This window comes from Aulostomus chinensis, chromosome 10 (assembly GCF_037954235.1).
Source record: "Aulostomus chinensis isolate RoL2024-O1b breed Wild chromosome 10, RoL_Achi_v1.0, whole genome shotgun sequence".
NCBI classification, from domain to species: Eukaryota; Metazoa; Chordata; class Actinopteri; order Syngnathiformes; family Aulostomidae; genus Aulostomus; species Aulostomus chinensis.
Window position 1 is genome coordinate 11,364,754 of NC_141329.1, and position 24,256 is coordinate 11,389,009.

The 24,256-nt window shown below is 40.1% G+C and overlaps 1 protein-coding gene and 1 long non-coding RNA gene across 2 annotated transcripts; one reads left to right on the forward strand and one right to left on the reverse strand.

Moving 5' to 3' along the window:
- Positions 1 to 1,323: 1,323 nt before the first annotated feature.
- On the forward strand, positions 1,324 to 19,576 carry LOC147254401 (alpha-2-macroglobulin-like protein 1). Its single transcript, XM_086216022.1, has 36 exons — positions 1,324 to 1,466; positions 1,567 to 1,747; positions 1,841 to 1,997; positions 3,330 to 3,382; positions 3,728 to 3,748; positions 5,461 to 5,626; positions 5,703 to 5,787; positions 5,904 to 6,036; positions 6,708 to 6,825; positions 6,933 to 7,042; positions 7,124 to 7,294; positions 7,473 to 7,700; positions 8,762 to 8,825; positions 8,912 to 9,057; positions 9,331 to 9,480; positions 10,159 to 10,305; positions 10,399 to 10,486; positions 11,145 to 11,307; positions 11,903 to 12,128; positions 12,514 to 12,640; positions 12,801 to 12,922; positions 13,003 to 13,054; positions 13,573 to 13,656; positions 14,821 to 14,997; positions 15,419 to 15,494; positions 15,679 to 15,835; positions 15,925 to 15,999; positions 16,138 to 16,300; positions 16,534 to 16,721; positions 17,108 to 17,320; positions 18,062 to 18,186; positions 18,562 to 18,652; positions 18,740 to 18,811; positions 18,893 to 18,998; positions 19,108 to 19,149; positions 19,402 to 19,576. The coding sequence occupies exons 1-36, from the start codon at positions 1,381 to 1,383 to the stop codon at positions 19,404 to 19,406; spliced, it is 4,368 nt and encodes a 1,455-aa protein (XP_086072148.1). The 5' UTR covers positions 1,324 to 1,380; the 3' UTR covers positions 19,407 to 19,576.
- LOC147254402 (uncharacterized) lies at positions 2,705 to 6,291 on the reverse strand. The gene is made up of 3 exons (XR_015118159.1): positions 6,248 to 6,291; positions 4,820 to 4,962; positions 2,705 to 2,835 (listed from the first exon to the last, which is right to left on the reverse strand). It is a non-coding gene; the product is annotated as an uncharacterized LOC147254402 (long non-coding RNA).
- Positions 19,577 to 24,256: the final 4,680 nt, after the last annotated feature.

Here is a 24,256-nt window from a genome sequence, read left to right on the forward strand (position 1 = left end):
TTCGGCTAGTTTTTACATGTAACTTATAAGAGCGATTAATTATTTTAAATGAACAGATACATTCAAAGTTACACATTGACTCAGTTACAATTTTCTCCCATATCAAGTCTTTCTTGATTCCTTGCCTGCGCATTACTTTTTCCGCTATAATTCTGTTCATACCGGCCATATGTACGCACGATAACTTCTAACTCCAGAGAGGTCAAGAATGTGCCCTTCTTTTTGGTAGTTGTTGCCACGGTACTATCGGGGCTTTGTTAGGTCATGGTGGACACATTCGGAGTTGATTAATTTAACTCAAATCAGTTGTTCGAAAACCAAACACTGTGTTTCCTATCACATTTCAGGGTTACACTCAGTTTGTTGAACTGCCTTTCTGATAAAGGCCCCTGACCTCGAAGATAAATGACCAGCATTCTCTCTATAATGAGTTTATAATACTCCGTTGTCCCACGTTTTAATTGGTCTCTTCAAACTGTGCATCTGACTCTGAAGCGCCTCTGTGACAGATTACTTTGATTTCTTTTACCTCAGGTTCGAAAGCTGCTGTGCGCTTTCAGTTGTTGCGTACAGTTCCTGTTTTGTAATAATTTACTAACAGTAAATTCGCCTCAGTTTGAGATCTTTATCAGCTCACAAAGGTTTACTCAGTGGTGGAAGAAAAAAAAAACCTTTACTTTGGCCCTTAAAGTAAGGTAAAGAACTGTTTGCATGACAAAACCAAACATCCCACACTGGTTAAAGTACAATGTTGCAGAACTCCCCAAACTGTAACAAAGATATTGCCAGCTGATCTTCAATACATCCCAGCATTGTTTGCACAGAGAGCAAACTGACAACAAAGATCAAAGAAGAAGAAAAAAAATCACAGCTATCACAACAGCGTTACTGGCAATGAAATATAACAATGTGAGCACATTCAGATTATTATTAATCAGCTGTGCAGCACATTGAACAATATAAAGCTTAGCATGTCGTTGAGAATTGCTATCATGCGCAACCATCATGGTAGCTAGTCTAGTGATACTCCAGAAGCTCAATCAAGTAGGAGTTGGACCAATTATCCATCAGCAAACCATTGTTTCATGGTATCAGAGGTTTTGCAGAGTTTTCATGCCTTGCCTTTGAAGTTGCTAAAAATTCATTTCTTCACTTTGCAGCTGGAGAGGCATAGACACTTTGATGATTAAAGGCTTATGATTGTAGTCTATGATGTCCATGAAGTCTACAAATGATTGACACATTGGATCCTTGAAAATGATTCGTCATCAAACAGTGAGGTTACCTTGAGAGGTCAGCATGTGTGGGTGAGATGGGGGCGGGTTTCTGTACCAGAGGCTATTTAACAGATGCTGAATTCCCGGATCATCCCAGTTGGTCATGGGTCGCCTCGGGATTCAGTCATGGACGTTGGCGCTGTGTGTCATCTTGAGCTGGACATCTGTGGCTCAGACAGAGACGGGACCGTGAGTGTACCTCTATACAAACTGACATAACGCCATCAAATTTTAATCTTAATTTTCACACAGATTCAGTGAGTGTTTTTGTATGTTTCTTTGAATGTAGACAGTACATGGTAGCCATTCCTGCAGCTATGGAAGCTGGAAGTGAGGCCAAATTCTGTGCGAGTCTCCTGAAGCCCAACGAGACTCTGGTTATGACCGTCACTTTGATGTCTAATGAGAAGAACACAACCCTGTTACAAGAGACCTCCAGCAAAGAGTTTCACTCCTGTGTTCAGTTTAAGGTCAGCTCTCAAAATAGGCTTTGGTGCATTTGTTAATTTCAACGTCAATTTTTGCAAATGTGTGAATATGTAACGTCACATTTCCTAACACAGACTCCATCAGTGGTGAAGGAAGAGGTGCAGAAACTAGAGGTTGTGGTGCAAGGTGAAACGTTTTACTCAAGAGAAGTCAGAAGAGTCATGTTCAAAGCCTATCAATCACTGACCTTCGTCCAAACAGATAAACCAATCTACCTCCCTGGACAAACAGGTAAGTTTGAGTTAAAACATTAGCATACAGTATATCAAAAAAATATGTTCATGCAAGGCGGCAAAGAGGTACAGTGGTTAGCACTGTCGCCTCATAGCAAGAAGGTTCCGGGTACGGGATCTTTCTGTGTGGAGTCTCCATGTTCTCCCTGTGCCTGCGTGGGTTCTCTCTGGTACTCCAGCTTCCTCCCACAGTCCAAAGACATGCAAAATGGAGACTAGGCTGATGGATACTCTAAATTGACCGTAGGTGTGACTGTGAGTGTGAATGGTTGTCTGTCTCTATGTGCTGGCCCAGCGATGGACTGGCAACCTGACCCCGCCTCATGCCTGAAAGCGACCCATAACAGGATAAGCAGAAGACAATGGATGGATGGATGCTCATGGAATGTTTAAATATCTGTATACGCATACTGCATGAATTTGTCAAAAATCAGCATCAAACACTCTCTAGGAATATGTATTACTATCTTTTTTCATCACATCACACATTGATGAACTAAAATGGCTTTTAGCTACAGCGTGGTAGCATGAGACACTCATTTCAAAGAGTAAACATCAGATATTTGTAGTAATAACACTAACTCAGAACTCACCACACTTAGGGTTAAAAGCACTGAAGCAACGTGGGCCAAAATATCCCTTTATGTGAAACACGTTACACTGTCAGAAGTCTCTGGCTGCAGCTGCAATAGTACAGCTGTCTGTAGTTAGCCTGATGAGGAGCGGCGGCAAGTTGTGATTGGACGGTGGCAGGACCAATCAGCTCCTGGACATGGCGCACTCTGATTTAAATGGGCACACATAGAGTGAAGGGCAAGCATTGCAGAGGCTCAGGCCTATAATAAAGAACAATAATGTTGATCAGCATCACAGTTTAAGAAAATATATCAATCCGATAGTTTTTGCACTGTTAGTCAGGCTGAAATACAGTTAGAATTATTATGTAATAATGAAAATGTGGAAACCAGTAATAATATAGCTAGCTGTTGTACTACATTAATTTCCGAGCTGTGACTCGAAGCTCAAACAGCTGTAGTGTGAAATAGGGCTTTCCAAAAATTGGACATTTCATCTGCTTATTATTAAAAATCCAGCAATATTTAAGGATTATATTTATTTCCATCCCCTTTTGGTGGGGATGCACCATATTTGTTTTAATGTTGTGTGGTTTAGTTCTGTAGAAAATGCATTGAAGAAGTTAGCAAATTTTAAAAAAATACACTTGTAAATAACCTGATACCCGCAGTACAATTGTAGTGAAATAATAATGTTACTTAAGGCACATTTGGTGCTGAACCATTTTATATATTTATGTAATCTCTTCTTTCAGTGCATTTCAGAGTTGTTTCAATGGACAGCAAGTTCAGACCTGCTAATGTGATGGTGAGTGTTTCAGCAGTTTAAACTGCACCCCAATGGACTGGAATACACACACAGTGTAAACACACATGAGAGCAACCTTTTACTGGAGCTCTGGATCAATCGGCCCCTGATGAAGGTTCAATAGTACAAGCAGGGCCCCTCTAAGTAAACCTGCCTGTGCTGAGTTGTACGTTTTTGTTGATGCTTTGACCCTTAAAAACAAGGTTCCCATTTTTTTAACAGTGGCCATAAAAGAAAATGAACTATTTGAGGTTAGATAATGTTTATTTTGGATCAAAATGTTATGAAAGCTATCCAAACAAATAAAATACATATCCTTTAACAATTCTCTTTTTTTTTTCGCAGTACAGCGTCGTTGAGCTCGAGGTAAGCCCAAGTTAATGTATGTTAATATGGATCAACAATTTGAAACACTCAGGATATCTCGTTAAATTTTGCTTCAACATTAACGCATGTGGGTAAAACTTTTAAATAATGGGACGCACATCTTGTGTCTACCTCTGTGTCACTGACATCTCTTTTTTGTAAAGAACCAAAATTTTAAACGAAGGAATTCTTAAAACAAACTTATTTTCAAGAGATTTAATTTCAAAGCCACACCGAATGCGTGCGCCTCGCGGAAGAACATCAGCCCGCCACCTGAGCGCATATTGGGTTGCAGCAGATTTCCATCTGACATGCATTTCCGGCATGGAGTGTGGCTGCACTAATCTGTTTGAATGGGCACAGAAAAAAATAAGTGGACGCCCGTCCAATGCAAAGGCCAGATGTGTGTCCTGGTGTCTTTATCTCAAGTTGTAGTTTGGGCTTTTATATGTATTTTGTCATGCTTTTTTTTTTCGGTGTTCATAAAAGGCCAGTCGCACTTAACTCTGATCTGTTGTGCAAAAAACTTCAGCGTTAACCTCTTAACTGATTCAACTCTACATTCTCCAAATGGTTAACTGGTTAAATGGTCACTTAAACTCAGGTATTCCTTTTGTGTTTCTTTGCTTTTTTTCAGCAAAATTTCAAATCCAGAGTGTCTACAGAAGGGAATCACTATGTCTTTGTATTTTTACCTATATTTCCTCCAAATCTATCAAAATCCCTCTGTTCAGTTTTGCGATCTCCTGCTAATAAACAAACGGGTTTTGGTAGTCAGTGTATCTCCTTGACAGAGGTAACATTCATTCAGTCTTTATTCCAGACTCTCAGAAGGTCCATAGCAAAGAATAACTAGAATGAGAACAAAACTAAGAGACAAAACAAGACAGTTTATAGAACCACAGCAATACTTCTTTTTAAGCAGTTCATTTGTAGGCTATCATGCCAATGTTTCCTGAGCCTGGCTGAGTAACAAGTGCAGCTCTTCATAGGGTTGGTTAAAGCTATGATGCTGGTATCTGACGCATCTAAGTGGCACATAAAATTGTACATCAGATGTCTTACTCGTACCTCACATGCAGGAACGCCACACAACGCATACATTTGACTGGTGAGGTGCCATCTTTGAACCTGAAGCAGCGGCCTCATTGCATCGTTGTAGGTCACAGTCAGCCTCCGACTGATGCTTTTCGTGTAACTACACCGAAGATGAGCTGTGTACATAAGTGTTCAAAAAGCTCTGAGTAATGGACATTTTACATCAACAGAAAACACACTGAACTTGTGAGGCAAACTGTTGGCCTGTGCGTTGAATTTAGAACTCTGTCTGTTGGTATTTTTGTCATCATTCAGGTCATCAGTGATATAATATTTAACTTCTCTACATGTTGGGACAGGAGCATCACACAAGTGGAACACAGGAAAAACACACTTTTTGTCCCCTGCTTCTAACAATCATGACATTGCTCTTTTTGGTATTAAATTTAATGTCATAGTCTTTACCATAGTGTGATCACAGCTTTAATAACTGCTGCAGCCCAGCACAATGTGGACTAAAAATGGTAACATCATGTCAAAAACTACAGTTTTAGATGAAAACAGAAAAAAATAGTCAAATGTTTATTGAAACATGGTTTGCACTGTATTTCAGTGCTGAGCATACAAGGGGCTAATTTATGTTAATCATCTGCTTGCTTTCTTTGATTTGACAGGATGCTAACCGGAACCGTATAGGACAGTGGCTGAACAAGACCTCGGATGGTAAAATATTGCAGCTTTCTCACGCCTTGAACTCTGAGGCACGTGTGGGATTCTACAACATCAGAGTGTCAATCGATGAACACAAAATATCTCACAGATTCAAGGTGGAGAAGTATGGTAAGTTGTAATATTTACCCTTTTTTATTTAGATCCTATTTTTAATGGAATTCTAACAATCGTATTTTGTCCCCAGTTTTGCCTAAGTTTGACGCAAAATTAACTGCACCAGAAGAAGTGTGTGTTGTGCAAGAAGACTTCTCGGTTGAAGTGTGTGCAAAGTAAGTATGAGTCCTATATATTGATTTTTAAAGAAAAAAACAGTTTGGTGTGCAAATGTGTCCTTAAGCGCAACACACTGATGACGTGCTTTTTAAATTCTTTGACATCTAATTAGGTATACATATGGACAGCCTGTGCCAGGCAGTGCTAAAATTAAGGTGTGCCGACCTTTTCAGCAATACGGTTACTCAGTCACCCATGAATTCCTTGAGGGGTTAGCTGCCCCATGCTACGAGGAAACAAAACAGGTACTAATTCTAAGGAAACTGCTTCTTCTCTGCTCCAACAAGATCGTTTTCCCACTGCACACACCTGCGAATAAAGGCCAACTGATCCTGTTCCCATTGCGAGTTGTTTTCAAAATGGCACTTGAGTATCTTTGACTTGTGGTCTTGTTGAATTGAAGGCTTATACAACATAAAGTCAAAAGGTCACCAATGTATATCAACATCTACTCACTGTTTTATCTTTAGCATTGTAGCCGCTAGGTTCGTGTATGTGTTGGCAGTTACATCCTGTTTTCATGGCAACTGTTTAGCTGAAATAAAATATGCATCGTTTTTTACATGTCAAAGAAAAAGAGCATAATGTTAGTAATTCTTAAGAATGTTAGGGTGGCCCAAATGGGACGACGAGATCTGTTGAAAACACAGGAAAGGCAAAGGCACCGAAGAAAACAAGGAGTACACAAGCAAAAAAAAACCAAACAAACACAAAAGTCAAAACAAAGGCATTCATAATACAACCTTGAAAGTTCAAAACTGAAAATACTCAACTAAAATCCAACAGAACAAAAGGGACAGTCACAGCTGCCGAAGTTTACTTTAAAGTGACTACATGAATGAATACAGGAGCAGAAATTAAGTGTGAATAACTTCCATTTAATGAAATTTCATTATCTATTTATCATACTTTTTAGACTGATAAAACGGGCTGCAGCACTTTTACCATCAAGATGTCAGATTTCAAGAAATTTGACATAAAGGTGGTGCAAGACCATCTCCAAATCAGCGCTGAAGTGGAAGAGGAGGGGACAGGCAAGTCTTTTTTTCATTACGTTGTGTTCGTTTTTCTGAAAGGGACTATAATATTGTGTAATCATCCAGTATGGCATGTTTTTCTAACATGGATGCTGCTTCCACAGGTGTTTCATACCAACAAGAGGCCAGAGTACAGATTACATATGTAATTGGAAAGTTCTCATTTGAGGACACACCCAAGATTTATCAGCAAGGATCGAATATCGAAGGAAAAGTAAATAATCCCTCCCATCTTCCACATGCGTGTGCAACTGACATGATCATTCTCAGTAATCCAAATTTGTGCTTCCAACAGGTTAAAGCTGTTCACCACAATGATACGCCCATTGCCGACATTCCGTTGTACTTGTTTGAGGGCGACAGGTGGTCATCTTCACGTCTACTGCAGAACCTCACAACTGACAGTGATGGTACGGCTACTTTCTCCATAAGCACCACAGGTAGCTCAAAGGACTATAACCTCTACGTAAGTAAGCCACAGCATTAAAATCATTATTTTTCCTTAACACTAGAACCCTCCTGAACCAATTTTAATCAGAATACAGTGAGAACATGTTGAAAAATGGGGGAGAGGATCTAATATACTGAAAGAAGTGACAATAACCATGAGGGTTCATGTAAAGTGATTGTTTTGTCCCCTCTAGATCTCTGAACAAACAAGACTGGAAAACCATTATTACAGAACTCCACACTATGAAATTGGAGAACACACAGTGTCTCTGGCCCAAACCTCTACTCCTGATGTAAAGTCAGTCAGCTCCCTGAATGTGGAGGAAATAAAGGAACCTCTCCCCTGTGACAAAGAGGTGGACATCTCCATCCAGTATGCTGTAGTTGGTGAGGCTGCAGGCACTGCCGATGTGATGTATCTGGTGAGTGGGGTGAACGCTTTCTCAGCTTATCATGGCTTCTTCTGGCAAAGATAACGTAGGAAAGATGATTGTAAAATGGCCTTCACAGCATATTACTGCCATCTCATGCAAAGAACTACGTGTTTAAATGGTATATGATGTGTGTTTTGTGCCCGCTTTTTACATTTGGTTGTTTTCCTAATTGGCCCGTTTATCTTTTCGTCACCATCATGAGGAAATAAGAAATACATCGTCGGCAAAATGTTAATTATTTGCATCGTTCGCCAAGTTTGGACGTACAACTGTTTGTGCATATTCGCCCTTCGTGACAGTCTGACATAATAAGAGTCTGCAGGTACATTCTGCCGCACAGGGAAAGGGAATACTGCTGCTGTTAAACTGTCCCTGTTTATGTACAGTTTAAGCATAATTTAAGTGGGAAAGTAAGAGTCTAGACATTTAACATTGTTTTTTATCTATATGATCCTTACGATTTGCATAATATAGATAAAGAAATAAAAATATGCTTATCTGTATGATATAATTTGCAGACTTTACATGGGCAGTGAAAAGTGCACTCTATGTTGAAGCATGCCATATAGCTTAGCTGTCCCCTCTCAGAGGAGCTTAAATCTCTGATAACAAATCAGGTTTATTCATGTCCACATGGACGAGACAGCAGCAGCTCTCAGTGTGATTTCCCCCATGTGATTCTCTTCCGCCCACCATCAGCAATGACCCTCCCACTGCACACAGCAAAATGTTTCACCTGATGGAAACAGATGCAAATTTGCCCCATCGGATTGTCTACTTTGCTTCGGTGAGAAACGCCATTAGACCCGTGTCACTGCTGTCGACAAAATGTGCTGTTGTAGTTACTTTCAACCAAAGTTTCCGCTCAATGATATCATCATTATCATCCTTATGTCACAATGAGGTGAGATGATGCCTCTCCATACCTTGTGGTGAAGTAAAGATATGGGTTTTTTTCCTGAGAGAGCCAACAATATCAGTGGGCATTTCATTCTACTTTTGTATCATACAACGCCCTGGCACTTCATTGATTACACTGTTTTGTCCAGGTCTTAGGCAAAGGAGTCATCATCATGCAGGGAGTTAAACAGGTTGAAGTTAAAGATCAATCAGGTGGGTAATTGTAATTTAAAGAGGCATGGAAATGATTTCTTTTAACACAAAGTTGATTGTTCCTGACAGTTGTTTTGCTGTTTCAGTGACCGAGGGTGAGCTGTCCTTCAAGCTGACGGTTTCTCCAGAGATGGCACCAGATATCCAGGTTGTGGCGTATGCTGTCCTCCCCAGTGAGACTGTGGTAGCCCACAGCAGAGACTTCCCCACTGAGAAGTGCTTCAGTAACAAGGTCAGCAGTAGGGGGAGCTTGGTGACAATAATCTAGCTCTTACTGACTGACAAGACTCAGTGGAGAGCAAATGTGATTTCCACTCAGTGACTTTCAGGATGGCGTTGGCATTTGCCAATACTATTATGTTCACCTTGTAAAAACTTGAATGAAAACCACTCTAAAAAAATGTTTGTTTTTTTTTAAATCTCCAGTGGGAAGACTTTTAGCATTTGTTAGAAAGAAGTTAAGATGGAATATAAACATGCAGTCTCTATTTTTTGTATTCATCAGGTCTCGCTGGAGTTTTCTCCATCTTCAGCTGTCCCAGGAGAGCTTAGCTCACTGCAGATGACGGCTGAGCCTAACTCTCTGTGTGGAGTGAGTGCTGTTGACCAGAGTGTCCTTATCAAAGAGCCAGGGAAGACCTTGGAGGCAGAAAAGGTATCTGCTGCTATCACGATAGAAAGATGACTAGTGAAGAGTATCTTAATAGGGTCTCCATCAGTCATATTTTGATAGAGTATCCCATTAGAAAATTGATGGAAACATAAGACATGTAAAAAAAAAAAAATCTTTTTTATCGTTTTTTTTTCCATTTTTTCAGAAAAGAGTATGGGTAGAAAAGTGGATAGCAATGTGATGGTGCAAAACTGTTTCAGTGTCTTACACAAGAAGCTTCGAGCAAGTAGATTCACAAAGTCAGTTCTCCCTCCTGGGCTGTGAGTAGTCAAACTAAAGCAGAGAAACACTGTAACGTTGGATGATAGAATTAACTAGATTGTTTGATTGGGAGATCCCCGCCGAGCAGAGTCAGGGGTTCAACACTAATACAGAGTTGCTGGCCACTGTGTAAAGTCTCTCCTACGGTCACTTTTTTTTTTGCATTAAAAAAAAATGAAAATTGAAAAAGAGAACTCTGCCTACGACTTCACCTGGACTCATTGCCCAGTTTATCAATTCAGAATAAAATAAAGGATGCAGAAATGGCCTTGGGACAGTCATTTGCGCACATTAACATACACAAAAGACTGGATAAGGCCTACAGTGAAATTTGTTCCTATAGTATTCTTTTTTTATTTCTAATTGGTGAGACCTCCGAACCGGTGTCATTCTTTGCAGGTATTCCAGTTGTTGTCTTTCACAAAAGGAACCCATATTCCATATGAGGTTCAAGACCCTGTCGAGTGCTTGTATGTGAGGCCCAGAAGATATGTCCTGCCATACCCTGGACGCGGCGATAAAGATGATGCTTTTACAGTTTTCCAGGTAATTTTCACAACGTAATTACATGCAGCAAATCACTGCTATTGTACAATTGCGCTCTGTAAAATCTTTTATTTTGGTGTTTGGTTTATACAGAATGTAGGGTTGAAGATGGCAACAAATATAGTCATCCGAGTTCCTACATGCCTCAAATTTAAAGGAAGAGAATACCACCAAGGTTATGGTGAGTCTCTTTTGTCCTTTATGACATGATATGTACAAGACTTTTTTTTTTTTCCCCCCAGCATTACAGCAGCTCATTGTGTTATGGTAGTGTTATCCTTCTGCAAGAAAACTTTACTATGTATCAACATTAGCACTTGCTAAAAGCGCAGTCCAGCACACAAACAGCACAATCATACACAGACACAACAGCCAAACGTATTAGCGCATCAACATTTAGGACAATACAGTAAGAAAATGAAAAAATATTGATATTCTGCATCGAGTCGGGCTTATAAGAGTGCTTTCATCCAAACTAGACACCTAATGATGGAGAGACTGATAGAAATAGATGGAGAGTTACTTACCACCTTACTTGATTTTCCTTGTAGTCCACAAGTAATTCCATCACAGTTCTTGAGGTATTTGTAGGTACAACACAAGTATAACAAGTATACAAAACTTGGAAACGATCTTAAGAATTAGCTGGAGCAACAGGAATTGGCATTGAATTATTCGAGCTCAAGTTTGTTACTTGTCACCCATTTTACCACTAACTTTAACTCCTTATTTAACACATTATTAAGCTAGTTTATTGATGATTCTCCTGCCTATAGTGTTGAGTCCTCAGTGGAAACGGAATTGGAGCTTTTTTTAACGCACTTACATTTTCTTTTCAGGCATTAGTTTAAGATACCACAGTACTCCTGGTATCGCCAGAATGGACACACACATGGTGGGAATGGCCGGTCCTGGAGGGAGTTATCCACCTCCACCTCCACCAATGGAAACAGTCCGCACTTTCTTCCCGGAGACTTGGATTTGGGATCTGGTGGAAGTTGGGTGAGCCTTTGTTACAAGGAATTTTGATGAATAGGACACAGAAAATTTTGTTTTGAAAACTGATTCACGATCACCCACCATTGCTATAAAATACAAGTTGGTCACTGGGCATGTAAAACATTTTAAGGCTTCGTCATGTGTCCGGGTATTAATGCAGACTATTGTCAGAAATCAGCCAGAGATTCAAATGGTGGACTTGGCCATCTTGAGATCCAGAGGTTTAAGGTTATACACATGAGCAGATAAACCGCATCATATTAAAATAATAGCAACACAATCACACAGTTAGGAAAAAAAAAAAAAAAGAATGGTGTGTTTGCTGACATTGAAGTGGATGAGGCAGGTTACAATTCTAGTTTTGAAAATCTATTTTCAATGGCTCATTTTTAATATAACTATTCTCAATAATGCAAGTAGAAAGGTCCCCAAAGACCAAGATCCAGGCCTTTTTTGTTCTCTTTTTTTTTTGTGCTGTGTCCGCCCCAAAGTTATGCTGTGATTGCATTTATAGTAATTATTAATATATGTAATTTCTTATACATTTTATTTCACTAATTTTGAAATTCAAACTCTGCCTGTGTATCTGTTGATCCAGAGCGTCTGGAACAAAGGACATGTCCCTCACTGTCCCAGACACCATCACCACCTGGGAGACGGAGGCTTTCTGTATGTCTCCTCAGGGTTTCGGCTTGGCACCTCGTAAAAAGCTCACCGTCTTCCAGCCTTTCTTCCTGGAGCTAACCCTGCCTTACTCAATCATTCGAGGCGAGCACTTTGAGCTGAAGGCAACTGTCTTCAACTACCAGTCCAGCTGCTTCATGGTAACTTACACACACACATGAAAGCCTGATCATATTCTATCACACGCCGTGCAGTTATCAACGTGTTTGTTCTCTTTGTTAACTAGATGAATAGGGGCTCTGGGAGGTTGAGCATTGAAACAGGAGAGCTTTACATGCTAAAATGCTGAAATTGGGACACAGGCCAGGAATCATAGACAGGTTGTGAATGACTAATACACGGGAACATGGATTTCCCTGTCAGAGAGAAATAAAGAAAGAAATATGACCAAGAAAGACAGGACCAGCAGCCCCTAACAATCAGTAGGATTCTCTAGAGGACCCGCAAGTACCCCTGAGCTAATGTACCAGCTACAGTTAGCAAACATCTCCAGGTTTAAAATGAATGTTTGTCTCTGTTGAACAGGTTTCTGTGACCCCAACACCCAGCTTAGATTATACCCTCGTGCCCCTCAATGGACAACAGTACACGTCTTGTCTCTGCGGAAATGAGCGAAAGACCCACCGATGGACAATGAAACCCTCAATGTTGGGTGAGTAACAACCTTTTATCCAGAGGGATAAGGGCTCACTAGCACAACCAGTTTATTCTCTCATTCAAAGCACTATCTACCAATTTAAGGATTAAATGTTTGGAAATTCAAGGAGCTCTGGATTTGCCTCCATTCAAATGCCGTTTTCAATGTTTTCTAGGGGTTGTGAATGTGACGGTGAGCGCTGAGGCTGTGGCTTCCCATGCTTCATGTGACAATGAGATTGTGAATGTGCCTGCCAGAGGTCGCATCGACGTGGTCACACGATCTCTCATTGTAAAGGTTAGTACTTTAAGATAATAAAGTCTTATTTTGGTAATAGAACTGGAGGTCATATTATTCCCTGTTTCCATTCTCCTCAGCCTGAAGGAACAGAGAAAACAAAGACCTACAACTGGCTGCTCTGCCCTAAAGGTCAGTATGGTTCACATCAAGCATTTCGGGAAAGTTTAGAGGGATTGCACAGAAACCATGGAAGTAATGTACTAAAGACATTCATCCGGTGAAACAAAGTCGCTGTTTTCATCATGTTGATGATTTGCCAGTACTGTTTGAACTCATATATGAATCAGAATATTTTTACAAAGTCAGTCATTTTTTAATCTTATATAAAACATTTACCATGATCCATTATTACCAATGACACACCAATGTTACTAAGTATCTCTAATCATAAAGCATCCTCAAGTGTTGGCGTTGGTCAAATATATGATGACTTTGGCCTTTTGTTGTGTTGATGCAAGCATTTGATGTTTTATCTTTCTAATGGGAGAGAAGATCTCAACTCAGTCACCCCCAGTCTTGTGATGGTGTTGTTGTTGTTGTTGTTGTTGTTAAAAAAAAATGCTGCATCGATTGCCTTTGAGATCGAAATGATAACTTTTATTTTTAGGATTGGCTTCTCTCTCAGCTTGACTTTTGTCTGTGCACAGGGGAGACACTGACAGAGGAGACAGAAATCCAACTCCCTGCAGACATGATTGCCGGATCTGCTGTAGCTTCGCTATCTGTTCTGGGTAAAGTCATTTAAATTTGTGCAGATTGATCTCCCTCAATCTCTCGTGAAGGACATGGTTAGTAAAACTTGCTATTGCCAGTAGATTGTCATCATATCAAACTGAAAGCAGATTTATAATGTCTAAAATGTGCACAAATGTATGAAAGCACAGAATTTATTGCAGTACATATATAATCTGCATGTAAGAATCCAATAAGGCTGAAGGAAAAAAATACCAAAAAAATCATTTTGTGCTCTTTGTGAAGCTTGTATGACACCATCCCATACCTGCACTGCCTTGAAAATGAAGCACAGTATTAGATTGATAAAAGTAGTGTTTTTTCTTCCAAAGAGAGCGAACTTTTCTGACATTCATTTCTTTTGAAATTTACATAACATTTGTTGATCATAAGAGCTATGTGGGCTGCACGGTGGTGCAGTGGTTAGCACTGTCACCTCACAGCAAGAAGGTTCCAGGTTCGAGTCACAGCTCGGGCGTGGGATCTTTCTGTGTGGAGTCTGCATGTTCTCCCTGTTCCTGTGTGGGTTCTCTCTGGTACTCCAGCTTCCTCCCACAGTCCAAGGACGAGGCTGATTGATACTCTAAATTGACTGTAGGTGTGGCTGTGAGTGTGAATGGTTGTCTGTCTCTATGTGTTGGTCCTGTGATGGACTGGTGACCTGTCCAGGGTGCTGGGATAGGCTCCAGCCCCCCGTGACCCTTAACAGGATAAGCGGAAGAAAATACAGTACAACAGCTGCTACAGAGAACATGTCACTACACATGGATAATGGGAGTTTATCAGTTTATCTGTTTGTTTGACCAGTGTGTGAAGAGTATGACTATCAATAGCAGCTAGATTTGGTGATCAGACAGCAAAGTTTTGGTTTTGGAACCTCAGAATAAAATTCATCCGAGCATATAATCAGGAAGCATGGCTCAGAGTTTGTGTAAACCAAGAATTGCTGGTTCAATCCTTGCTTCCTCCCTTATCCTGACCCCTTAATTCCTCCTGATGAGTGGGTCGGCATGCTGCATGAAGAGTGGGTGAATGAAACAACATTGCAAAGCACTTTGAGTGCCCCCTAAAGTAAAAGGGTGCAATATAGATAAAGTCCATTAAACATTTAAAGGTCAGGTTAGTTATAAGTTTGGGGTTAATAAGCCAATGCTTTTGTGCAGGTGACATCCTGGGCCGGGCCTTGAAGAACCTGAATGGATTACTACAGATGCCGTATGGATGTGGAGAACAGAACATGGCTCTCCTGGCCCCCAATATTTACATTCTACAGTACCTGAAAAACACAGAACAGCTGACACCAGCCATCATGGAGAAGGCTACCAGATTCCTGACCAGTGGTGAGTTTTTCATAAAGACTTTCAGACACTTTCATCATGGCACCCTTTGCTGACATTATTTCATGAATTGACTTGAGTTTATCTGGGTTGTGTCTGAAATTACATGAGCCAAGAAAATAGAAATGCGTTGCTGATTTTGTTACTGTAACACAAGATGATGCTGTACACAAAGATACCAGAAAGCTTCATCTAAGAAAAATGTAGGTGTCAACACACTTAAACTGTTCATAACTGATTGGTCTAGAAACCCTGTCCAGATTAGATTTTCTTTATCTTGGTTTTGTTATTGTAACTATCCCTAAACACACGCTATCAAATTTATAGAAGCATCATGAACAAATACACCTCAGATGAATACAAAATCTGTCAAATCTTTGTCCTTAAAACCTTTAAAAAGTGTTGAATAATTTTATTATTACAGGCTATCAGAGACAGTTGAATTACAAACATTCTGATGGAGCATACAGCACATTTGGAACAGGAACGGGAAACACTTGGTGAGAACATGAAGGAGTCAGATCCTCACAAAGAAAAACTAATGTGATTTGTGGGCAAAATAACAAATAAATCAATTCTTCAGAGTCGTGTAACCTTTAAGCTTTACTATTCAGCTGAACCATATGTTTCGATGTCTGTGGTGACCATCGTGACACCATAAATTTTCTCACCTCAATTCTTCAGGTTGACTGCTTTTGTGTTGAGATCCTTTGCCAAGGCTCAGGCTTTCATCTACATTGATCCTGCAAAGATTGATGAGTCAAAGGCTTTTCTGATACAGAAACAGAGAAACAGCGGCTGTTTTGAAAAGTTGGGAAAACTCTTTAATAACAGAATGAAGGTAATGGAAATTTCCATTCATGTTAGAACAGATGAGCTTCATTTTCAACCAGTGGCAGTATAATAGCATTTGGTGTATCCTCTTCACAGGGTGGTGTGTCCGATGAAGTGACTCTCAGCGCTTACATCACTGCTGCTTTCTTGGAGATGGGTACGCCCGTAGATGTGAGTCCACTCCATATTTGCCTCGCTAGGGGCAAAATGTACCACTGTGGCTAAAATTTTTTTTTTTTTAAATCCTGTTTAATTGTGCTATTATGATAATTATAATTTGTGACACATTCTACCTTCAAACTCTGACAGGATCCTACAGTGATGAAGAGCCTGTCTTGCCTAAAGGAGTCCATCAGTGACCGCAGCAACACCTACACTACAGCTCTGTTGGCCTACGTCTTCACGCTGGCAGGAGACATGGACGCCCGTGATCAGCTTCTCCAGCATTTAGACAAGGTTTCAATACAACAGGGTGAGTCATCCTCTCAAATGAAACCTCTCCTGCTCCCAGTTATTTGACCAAGTCTGCAGATTCATGTGTTGACTCATATCTTAAAAGTCTACTTTTAGGTGGAAAAAAAATCACAATATATCAAATTTTCCAAAGAATATGTAAACGTGCTGATTCCTCCCACTGCGGCTGCCTCAGTTTTGCATGTTCTCTGAAATTAAAACCAGTGAGATTTTGTTGGTGGCTGTTTCCAGGGGGTTTCCGTTACTGGTCTCAAGAGGCAAAAGACAGTGCAGCCTCTCTCTCAGTGGAGATCACCTCCTACGTGCTGCTGGCCAAACTCAGTTCTTCTCCTACCACTGAAGACCTGGGATATGCTGCACGCATCATCAGATGGCTTACGGGACAGCAAAACTACTACGGAGGGTTCTCCTCTACTCAGGTACACGGCTGTTCAACATACAGGGATAGATTTACTAAGAACATGGCCTTTCCAAAATGAATCACATCTGAAAAGTAGGAGCTAAATCTGGAGCACACCACTGACACAAATATGAGAAAACAGCAAGGTCTTTTGTCCTTTAACTCAAACATGTTGCTCTTGGATAAGTCAGTGTTATAGGCCATTAATTATAAATTGTATCTTGAGTGTTAACATGAGCTTTCATTTAGCCTTTAATACCAATACAAGTAAAACAAATTCTGTCTCCCTTTATTTTAATTTTCAAAATTGCAATGTGATTGGAATTACTCTTTAAGAGGCGATGCATTTGAAAGGTTTGCCACAATAACATGTACATTTCTAACACACTTGCGTGTGGGCTGTAGGACACGGTGGTGGCTCTCCAGGCCCTGGCTCTATATTCTACTCTGGTGTTCAGTCCAGAAGGTTCCAGCACAGTAACAGTCCAGTCTCCCAGTGGCCCAGTGGTATTTGATGTGAACCAGGACAACAAATTGCTCTATCAGGAGAAGCTGCTGCAGGACATTACAGGAAAGTACAAGCTGGAGGTGAAGGGCACTGCATGTGCTTCCATGCAGGTCAGTGAATCCTGAAGCTCTCACTATTAAACCTAACATGTATGACTAAGCTGCCACAAATAGAACAGAGGACCTGTATTAGCCACTAATAGTGCTTTTTTCTTAAGAATTAATTTCATTTACTTCAAAAATAGAAAAAAAACACAATTTCGAGTATATATTTAGAAAACATTTCTTTATTCAGAGTAGCAGAAAATGCTAAGTAGTGGTTGTTAACAGAACACAGGCTATTGAGACTTAATGTGATGCACTTCCCTTGGTATTACTTTTTTTTATCATTTTATCTGAATATTTTAGTCATTTACCGGGGATGATTTTAATGAGCATTGAAACAGCTGCACTTTATTTCTAGCACAAATTCACTTCTTTAAGAATTGGCAGGTATTTTTATATGCAGTTTGCGAAACTTTTATGGGTCAAATCAAATTATTATAAATAAGATGTCAACATAAAGTGAAAGTTTAAGCAATAAAACTACATACTGCATATATTTTTCTTTGTTACGCATTCTCATTTTTCTGGAAAAAAAAAATGAATTCAACGTGCAGATTTTTTTTTTCAAACATTGGTTGGCTATAAACAACTAATAGAGTCTGCCTTGGAGTAAGTCGTTTGCCTGGAAAAAAAAAAGAAAGTACCATGTATCTGAAAATGTGATGCTTCCTCTCGATGAGAAACTTGCCCAAAAAATATCATTGACGTGCTTTCTTTACTGAATGTTAACACCTGTGTGTCTCTCAGATTTCCCTTCGCTATAACATCCCGACTCCCACTGAAGTCACCACTCTCAGAATCAGTGCAAAATCAGAAACATCCTGCAGCAGCACATCTCAGAGACCTAAAGTCCTCCTGAAGATGGAAGCGCTGTGAGTTATCAACAAATACATCTGTGTTTACAACAATGACAGTTGCGTGTTGCCATGTTTGATGAAGCATCCAAAAAAAATACAAAATCGATGGATGGACGGTTGAAATGTATGGATTATATTAAAAAATACGATGTAAAATGTATGCCTGTTAACTAAAAGGAACATGCCAGCTGTCTAGGAAATATGCCTCACCCAAGCAGCAGATGGAGCTGAGGGGACACTGGTCTCCCTTGAAGGAATTTCTTCAAATATCATACAAATGTTCAGTTGGACTTAAAGGAGGGCTCTTGGGAAGTTGGCGCGTTCCTTTTTAAAATGTGTCCACTCCAGTATCTTAGATTAAAACATTAAATATTTATGGTTCCGTTACAGATACAGTGGGAAGGAGAACATTACAAACATGATGATTCTGGATATCAAAGTGCTCTCTGGGTTTGCCCCATCACCAAGGTCTTTGGAAATTGTGAGTCATTAGAACAGCCCAAGGGCAACATTTATGTCCATCGTTGTTGTCGTTATGATGACCGAGATGTATTGCATCTCATCACAGCTCAAAGACGCTGGCATGATGGTGGATCGAGTTGAGAAAAAGGACGATCACATTCTAGTTTACTTGGAACAGGTGAGACACGGTGGATTAAATGCTACTTCATGGTCGCCAGATTTCTAAATATTCATCTCTCTCTTCAATTTCTTCAATTAGTTGGTAAAGGACTTGCCAGTTTCCTACAGCTTAGAGTTTGTACAGGAGGTCCCGGTGCAGGACCTGAAGCCAGCTGTGGTCAGGCTCTACGACTACTACGATCCAAGTAAAAACAAATACTCAAATATTTATGAACGCTGTTAAGTGTCTGAAGTGCATCGGACGTGTGAAATCTGTTGTTTTTCAACCTGTCTTTTTCTACTCGTTCCTTTCAGGTGACCAGGCTGAGACAGAGTACTCCTTCCCTTGCGTCTCAGGTAACAATACATTATAAGTAAAATAAAGGAACACTACATTTTTACAATAATTCCTTCAGTAACCAAAAAAAAACGACGTTAATCAGTTTTTCAATTTGCGTAGAATACTGACAATCGCATACAGTATTTCAAAATAAATAATTCAAGCAATAAAGATGTGTAGATTTTTTTTTTAAATTGTAAATGTTGTAAGCAGAAATAAAATAAAGTCACTAACTAATGAGGACAATATTATTCTTTTTTTTTTTGCAGCTTGAGGAGAAAGTTTTGGCCAGTTTCTGGCTCATGACTGATTCTATAATTTAAAAGGGACCTGCATTTTATTGAGGATACATTTTATGTACTTCGTGTAACTCCAGCATGTGGCTGCTGATATGCCACCACTTTGTGTCTGATGTTGACAATAAAATAAGGTTATCCCCTTGTCCCATTCACCACGAGTCCTGTCCTTAATTCTTTCACTTTGTAAACTATTCATGATGTTACATGGGCAGACCTGGTGTTTTTCTGCCGCTATAATGTGATGGGGTGAAAGTGAAGTTTACAAGGACACATTTAGGACATTGGTAAAGTACTGGATATCAAATCAAACCTATCAAATTCTGATGGTGGAACAACTCATGTAACGACGGAGCAGACTACAGCGAAGCCTATGACAAAAGCAAGTATCAAGAATGTGTTCAACACTATTACTTTAATGTACATAATCACAAAGTGTTGGTTGATATACAACAATTGAGATGACAATGAGGGGCGGTGCAGTGGTCAGCACTGTGGCCTCACAGCAAGCAGGTTCCTGGTTCGAGTCCCGGCTCCATCACAGGATCCTTCTGTGTGGAGTCTCCATGTTCTCCCTGTTCCTGTGTGGGTTCTCTCTGGTACTCCAGCTTCCTCCCACAGTCCAAAGACATGCAAAAGGGGTTAGGTTAATCTGAGACTTTAAACTCTACAGTATACGTATTGGCCCTGTCCAGGGTGAACCCCGCTTCTCGCCAAATGTCAGCTGGGATAGGCTCCAGCCCCCCCCCCACCAACGTGACCCTCAACAGGGTAAGTGGTACAAAATGGTTGGATGGATAAATATGAGTATTAAGAACAGTATGCAGTCTTTCAAGGAATAACACTGGGATCGGTAGTTAATAGAAAAAACAGACACAGTAGCAGAGCTCAATTGCATTGCTAAATTCAGAGTTGAAAAAATTAGCTCATTGGCTACTGTTCGTCATTCAATCTGTGTAAAGCTAGCCATTAGTAACACGCGTTTCAACACATACAACTGCTGTGGAACATGGATTGTGGATGTCAATACATAGATATGAGGTGCATGTTGGGTGTGTGAAAGGTCGTCAAGTCAATACAAATGTATACAAATCACAACAAAAGTTCTCCCATGACCCTTCACAATTAGAGCAGGTCCAGTACCACACTCCTTCAATCAATCTACACCCAACAGTTCTCCATCAGCAGCACATCCTGCAACAGCAGCGATGAAAACCTTCCTCTTAACAGGCAGGAACGTCGAGCAGATCCAGGCTCAATGGGGACGGCCTTCTGCTTTGACCGGTTGGGGGGAAAGAGAGCAGGAGAGCAGGGCAGAGACAAAGACAGATCATGGAGGAAGACATTCATGCAGAAGGAAAGAGAGGGACAGAGATAAAGACAGATCATGGAGGAAGACAGATATACAGAAGGAGAGAGAGGGACAGAGATAAAGAGAGAGAGAAAGGGAAGAGACTGATGGACAGACAAGGATGTGAGCAGGTGGAGCTACGGGTGGCAGCTTGTGCCTCGTCAGGTCTGTAGCCTCCTCCAGCAGCACCTGGGATCTGGGATGAGGGGAGCCTGAAGGCTCTGGAGAAGAAGATGAGTTAGTAACATGTATGAGTATGATTTATGGATGACAAATATAGGAGGACAGAGAGGAGGAGAGAGAAGCCCAGTGCACCATGGGAGATCCCCCAGCAGTCTAAGCCTATAGCAGCATATCTAAGGGCCAGCCTAAGCAGCCCAACTATAAGCCTGATCAAAAGGGAAGGTCTAAAGTCTGCTTTTAAATGTAAAGAGGGGGTCTGCATCCTGGACCGGAGCTTGATAGTTGAAGGCTCTGACTCCCATTCTACTTTTAGAGAACTGAGGAACCACAATGAACCCTGCATCCTGGGAGTGAAGGGTTCTAGCTGGGTAGTAAGGGACTATGAGCTCAGTCAAATATGAAGGATTGTTGAGGACTTTGTCTGTTGGAAGGAGAATTTTAAATTCTATTCTGAATTTGACAGGCAGCAAATACAGAGAAGCCAGTGCAGGAGAGATATCAGAATCTCTACTTCAGTAATATCTACAGACCAACACTTAATCTCATTCTTTGTTTAAGTTATCTTGTTAAATTGAAATTTTAAAAGCAAAATAAGTGGTTCTAATTTGGAATGACAAACGATCACCAGCAGATGGCGATGGTACAAAAAGTGATAAGGATTGGGGGTCCATAAAGTTACATGCAAGTAGGGGTGTCTGTAAAAACTGAGCCACAGCCCCTCTAAATGCCTATATCTGGAGGTGTGTGTTAGTGGGGAGCAGGGGTGAAAGTGAGCCGGAACAGGCCGGAACGCAGTTCCGGTAAAATATTCATGGCCGGAACGGAGTTGCGTTAAAAAAAAAAAAAAAAGGAGGAGAAGGGAGCTGTCAAAATCCCATATTAAATAAAGAAAACGACGTCTGAAGGCGGTTTCACTCTGAACACAGCAGACGCGGCATGCTGCGCAGAGTGGGGCGTAAGCACGCGCAGCGCTACCAAGTTGCTGGCCTTGCTCTGCGCTCATGTGACGTCACAGCGCGCCCACATACACAATGAATGGACTTCCCCCGCGCAGCCTGCGTCTTGCGCGTTCAGTGTGAAACCGCCTTGACACGGAGTCGTGCCCATGAGCACATCTCCGCATTGTGGTTGGCTGACAGACGGACACGTGGGTCACGTTACCAGCATTGTTAGTTTTGATTGGTTAAAACCACACGTTCTGCTTTCACGGAACGAAAAAAAAAGAAAACAAAACAGAGGGCAAGACCTATATGTAAAGAGAGAGAGAGAGAGAAAGACAGAGAAAGAGATTTTTTAGCAATTTTGAGTTAATTATTCTATTCAAGATTATTTATTTCTTACTGCACTGCTTTTTATAGAATAACCAAGCACCGTAAATGGATGAATGAGAGCCATCGCAGAAGCAAAGAGTTTAGAATTAATAAATTCAATATTTTGAATTCATTTAAAAAAAAAACATGTATTTCAAAGTCCTTTTAATACCTCTGTAAGTGACGAAGGGTTCATTCTCCAAAACATTTGTTTACACATACGAATGACTCAAAAGTGAACATAAAATTTTAGTTAAATTTTATACTTTTATTGGAAGCTTATTGGGAGGAATATTTCCAAAACTTTTCCAGGACTGGAGATTCTCATTCTCAACTTTCCAGTTGAGGAAAGATCATTAAGAAAACATAAAACCATCCAAATCCCAAGCCTACGGTATGAAATAAAATGTGGCTTCGAGAAAAATTCTTTTGGTTTATTAATAATTTACTGTAATATCCATTTATCGACTACTGACCAACAAGGCTTCAGATAAATTTAAGTAAAAATTAATGTTCACTTTAATGTGAAACAGATGTTGCAGTGAATGACCCAGTCATTGGCAAAGGTATAAAAAAGACTTTTTCATAAATCATTTTCTGTTACATGGATTTTTAATATAAATTTTAATTTTTAATTTATTAATGCTATTTATTAATTAATGGTCCTCATTCATTATTTTACTTTACTAAGTTATTCTATGACATGCAGTTAGATAAGGAATAGAAAATATTGAGTAATTAACACTAAATCACAAAAAAAATATACCTAAAAATTGACCTACAAATCTTATACATTTTAACTTTGATTTAATGTTCACGTATCAGTTATTTTTATGTGTGAACAGATGTTTTGGAGTATGAAACCTTAGTCACTGACAGAGGTATCAAAAGGATTTTGAAATACATGTCCTAGCATCTAAAATTTAAAATTAATGCAGAATATTTAATTTATTAATTCTACAGTCTTTGCTTCTGCAATGGTTCTCATTCATCGATTTACTCTGCTGTGTTATTCTATAAAAAGCAGTGCAATGAGGAATAAATGATGTTGAATAATTAACTTGAAATTCCTTAAAAAAAACTCTATATAAAATATTTATTTATATTTTTTTTGTTTGTGTAAACTTCTGACTTGGGGAAAAACAGAATTTTCATTTAATTTCCACATTCATATTTGTTTAAACCAGGGGTGCTCAACACGTTGATCGCAATCTACCAGTCGATCGCAAAGGTCGTATGGGTAAATCAAATGACATTAAAAAAAAATGTCAGCCTGTCATCCATCCCGTCACTTGATTGATATACAGGGCTGTGTGATTGATAGCCTGGAGTATGAACTCCCCGTCGTCAGTGTGTCTCTTGGGACTGGACTTCCCCTTTACCGTTTTTACCGCTGTTACTTCGGCAACGCCCCCTGACTACGGTAGCCATAATTAACCAATATCGATCCATATATAAGGCTCATCGGATTATAAGGCGCACTGTCGGTATTTGAGAAAATTCGAGGCTTTTAGGTGTGCCTTGTAGCGCGGAAAATACGGTAGGTCACCACGCATGCGCATTTTTGTAGTGGGTAGTTCAAATTGACTTGGCCATTTTATAAGTAGCTCGCATGCTGAAAAAGTGTGAGCACCCCTGGTTTAAACGTATACTTCCTGCCATGTTTCTGGCCACGCCCCCAGGAGGTAAGCCCCGCCCAAACCACCGGATGCTGCGGGGATTCTTGATACCTATTGGCTATGACATTAGTTGTTTGTTTATGAACTCAGCTGCTATATATAAGCTCGGGAAGTGTCCTACTTCTTTGCTTCAACCTTGGTTGAACACTATTGAGAGAGACAGAGACATTCTTTGCTATTTTTTCCTCTCTTCAGCACCAAACCCTTTCTGAATAAGGTAAGTGGCTAACAAATTAAGAAGCTTGTGCGAATCTTGTATCTCATCCAATGTGTAGAGCTCCCGAAATTTTTGTGTGACGAATTAT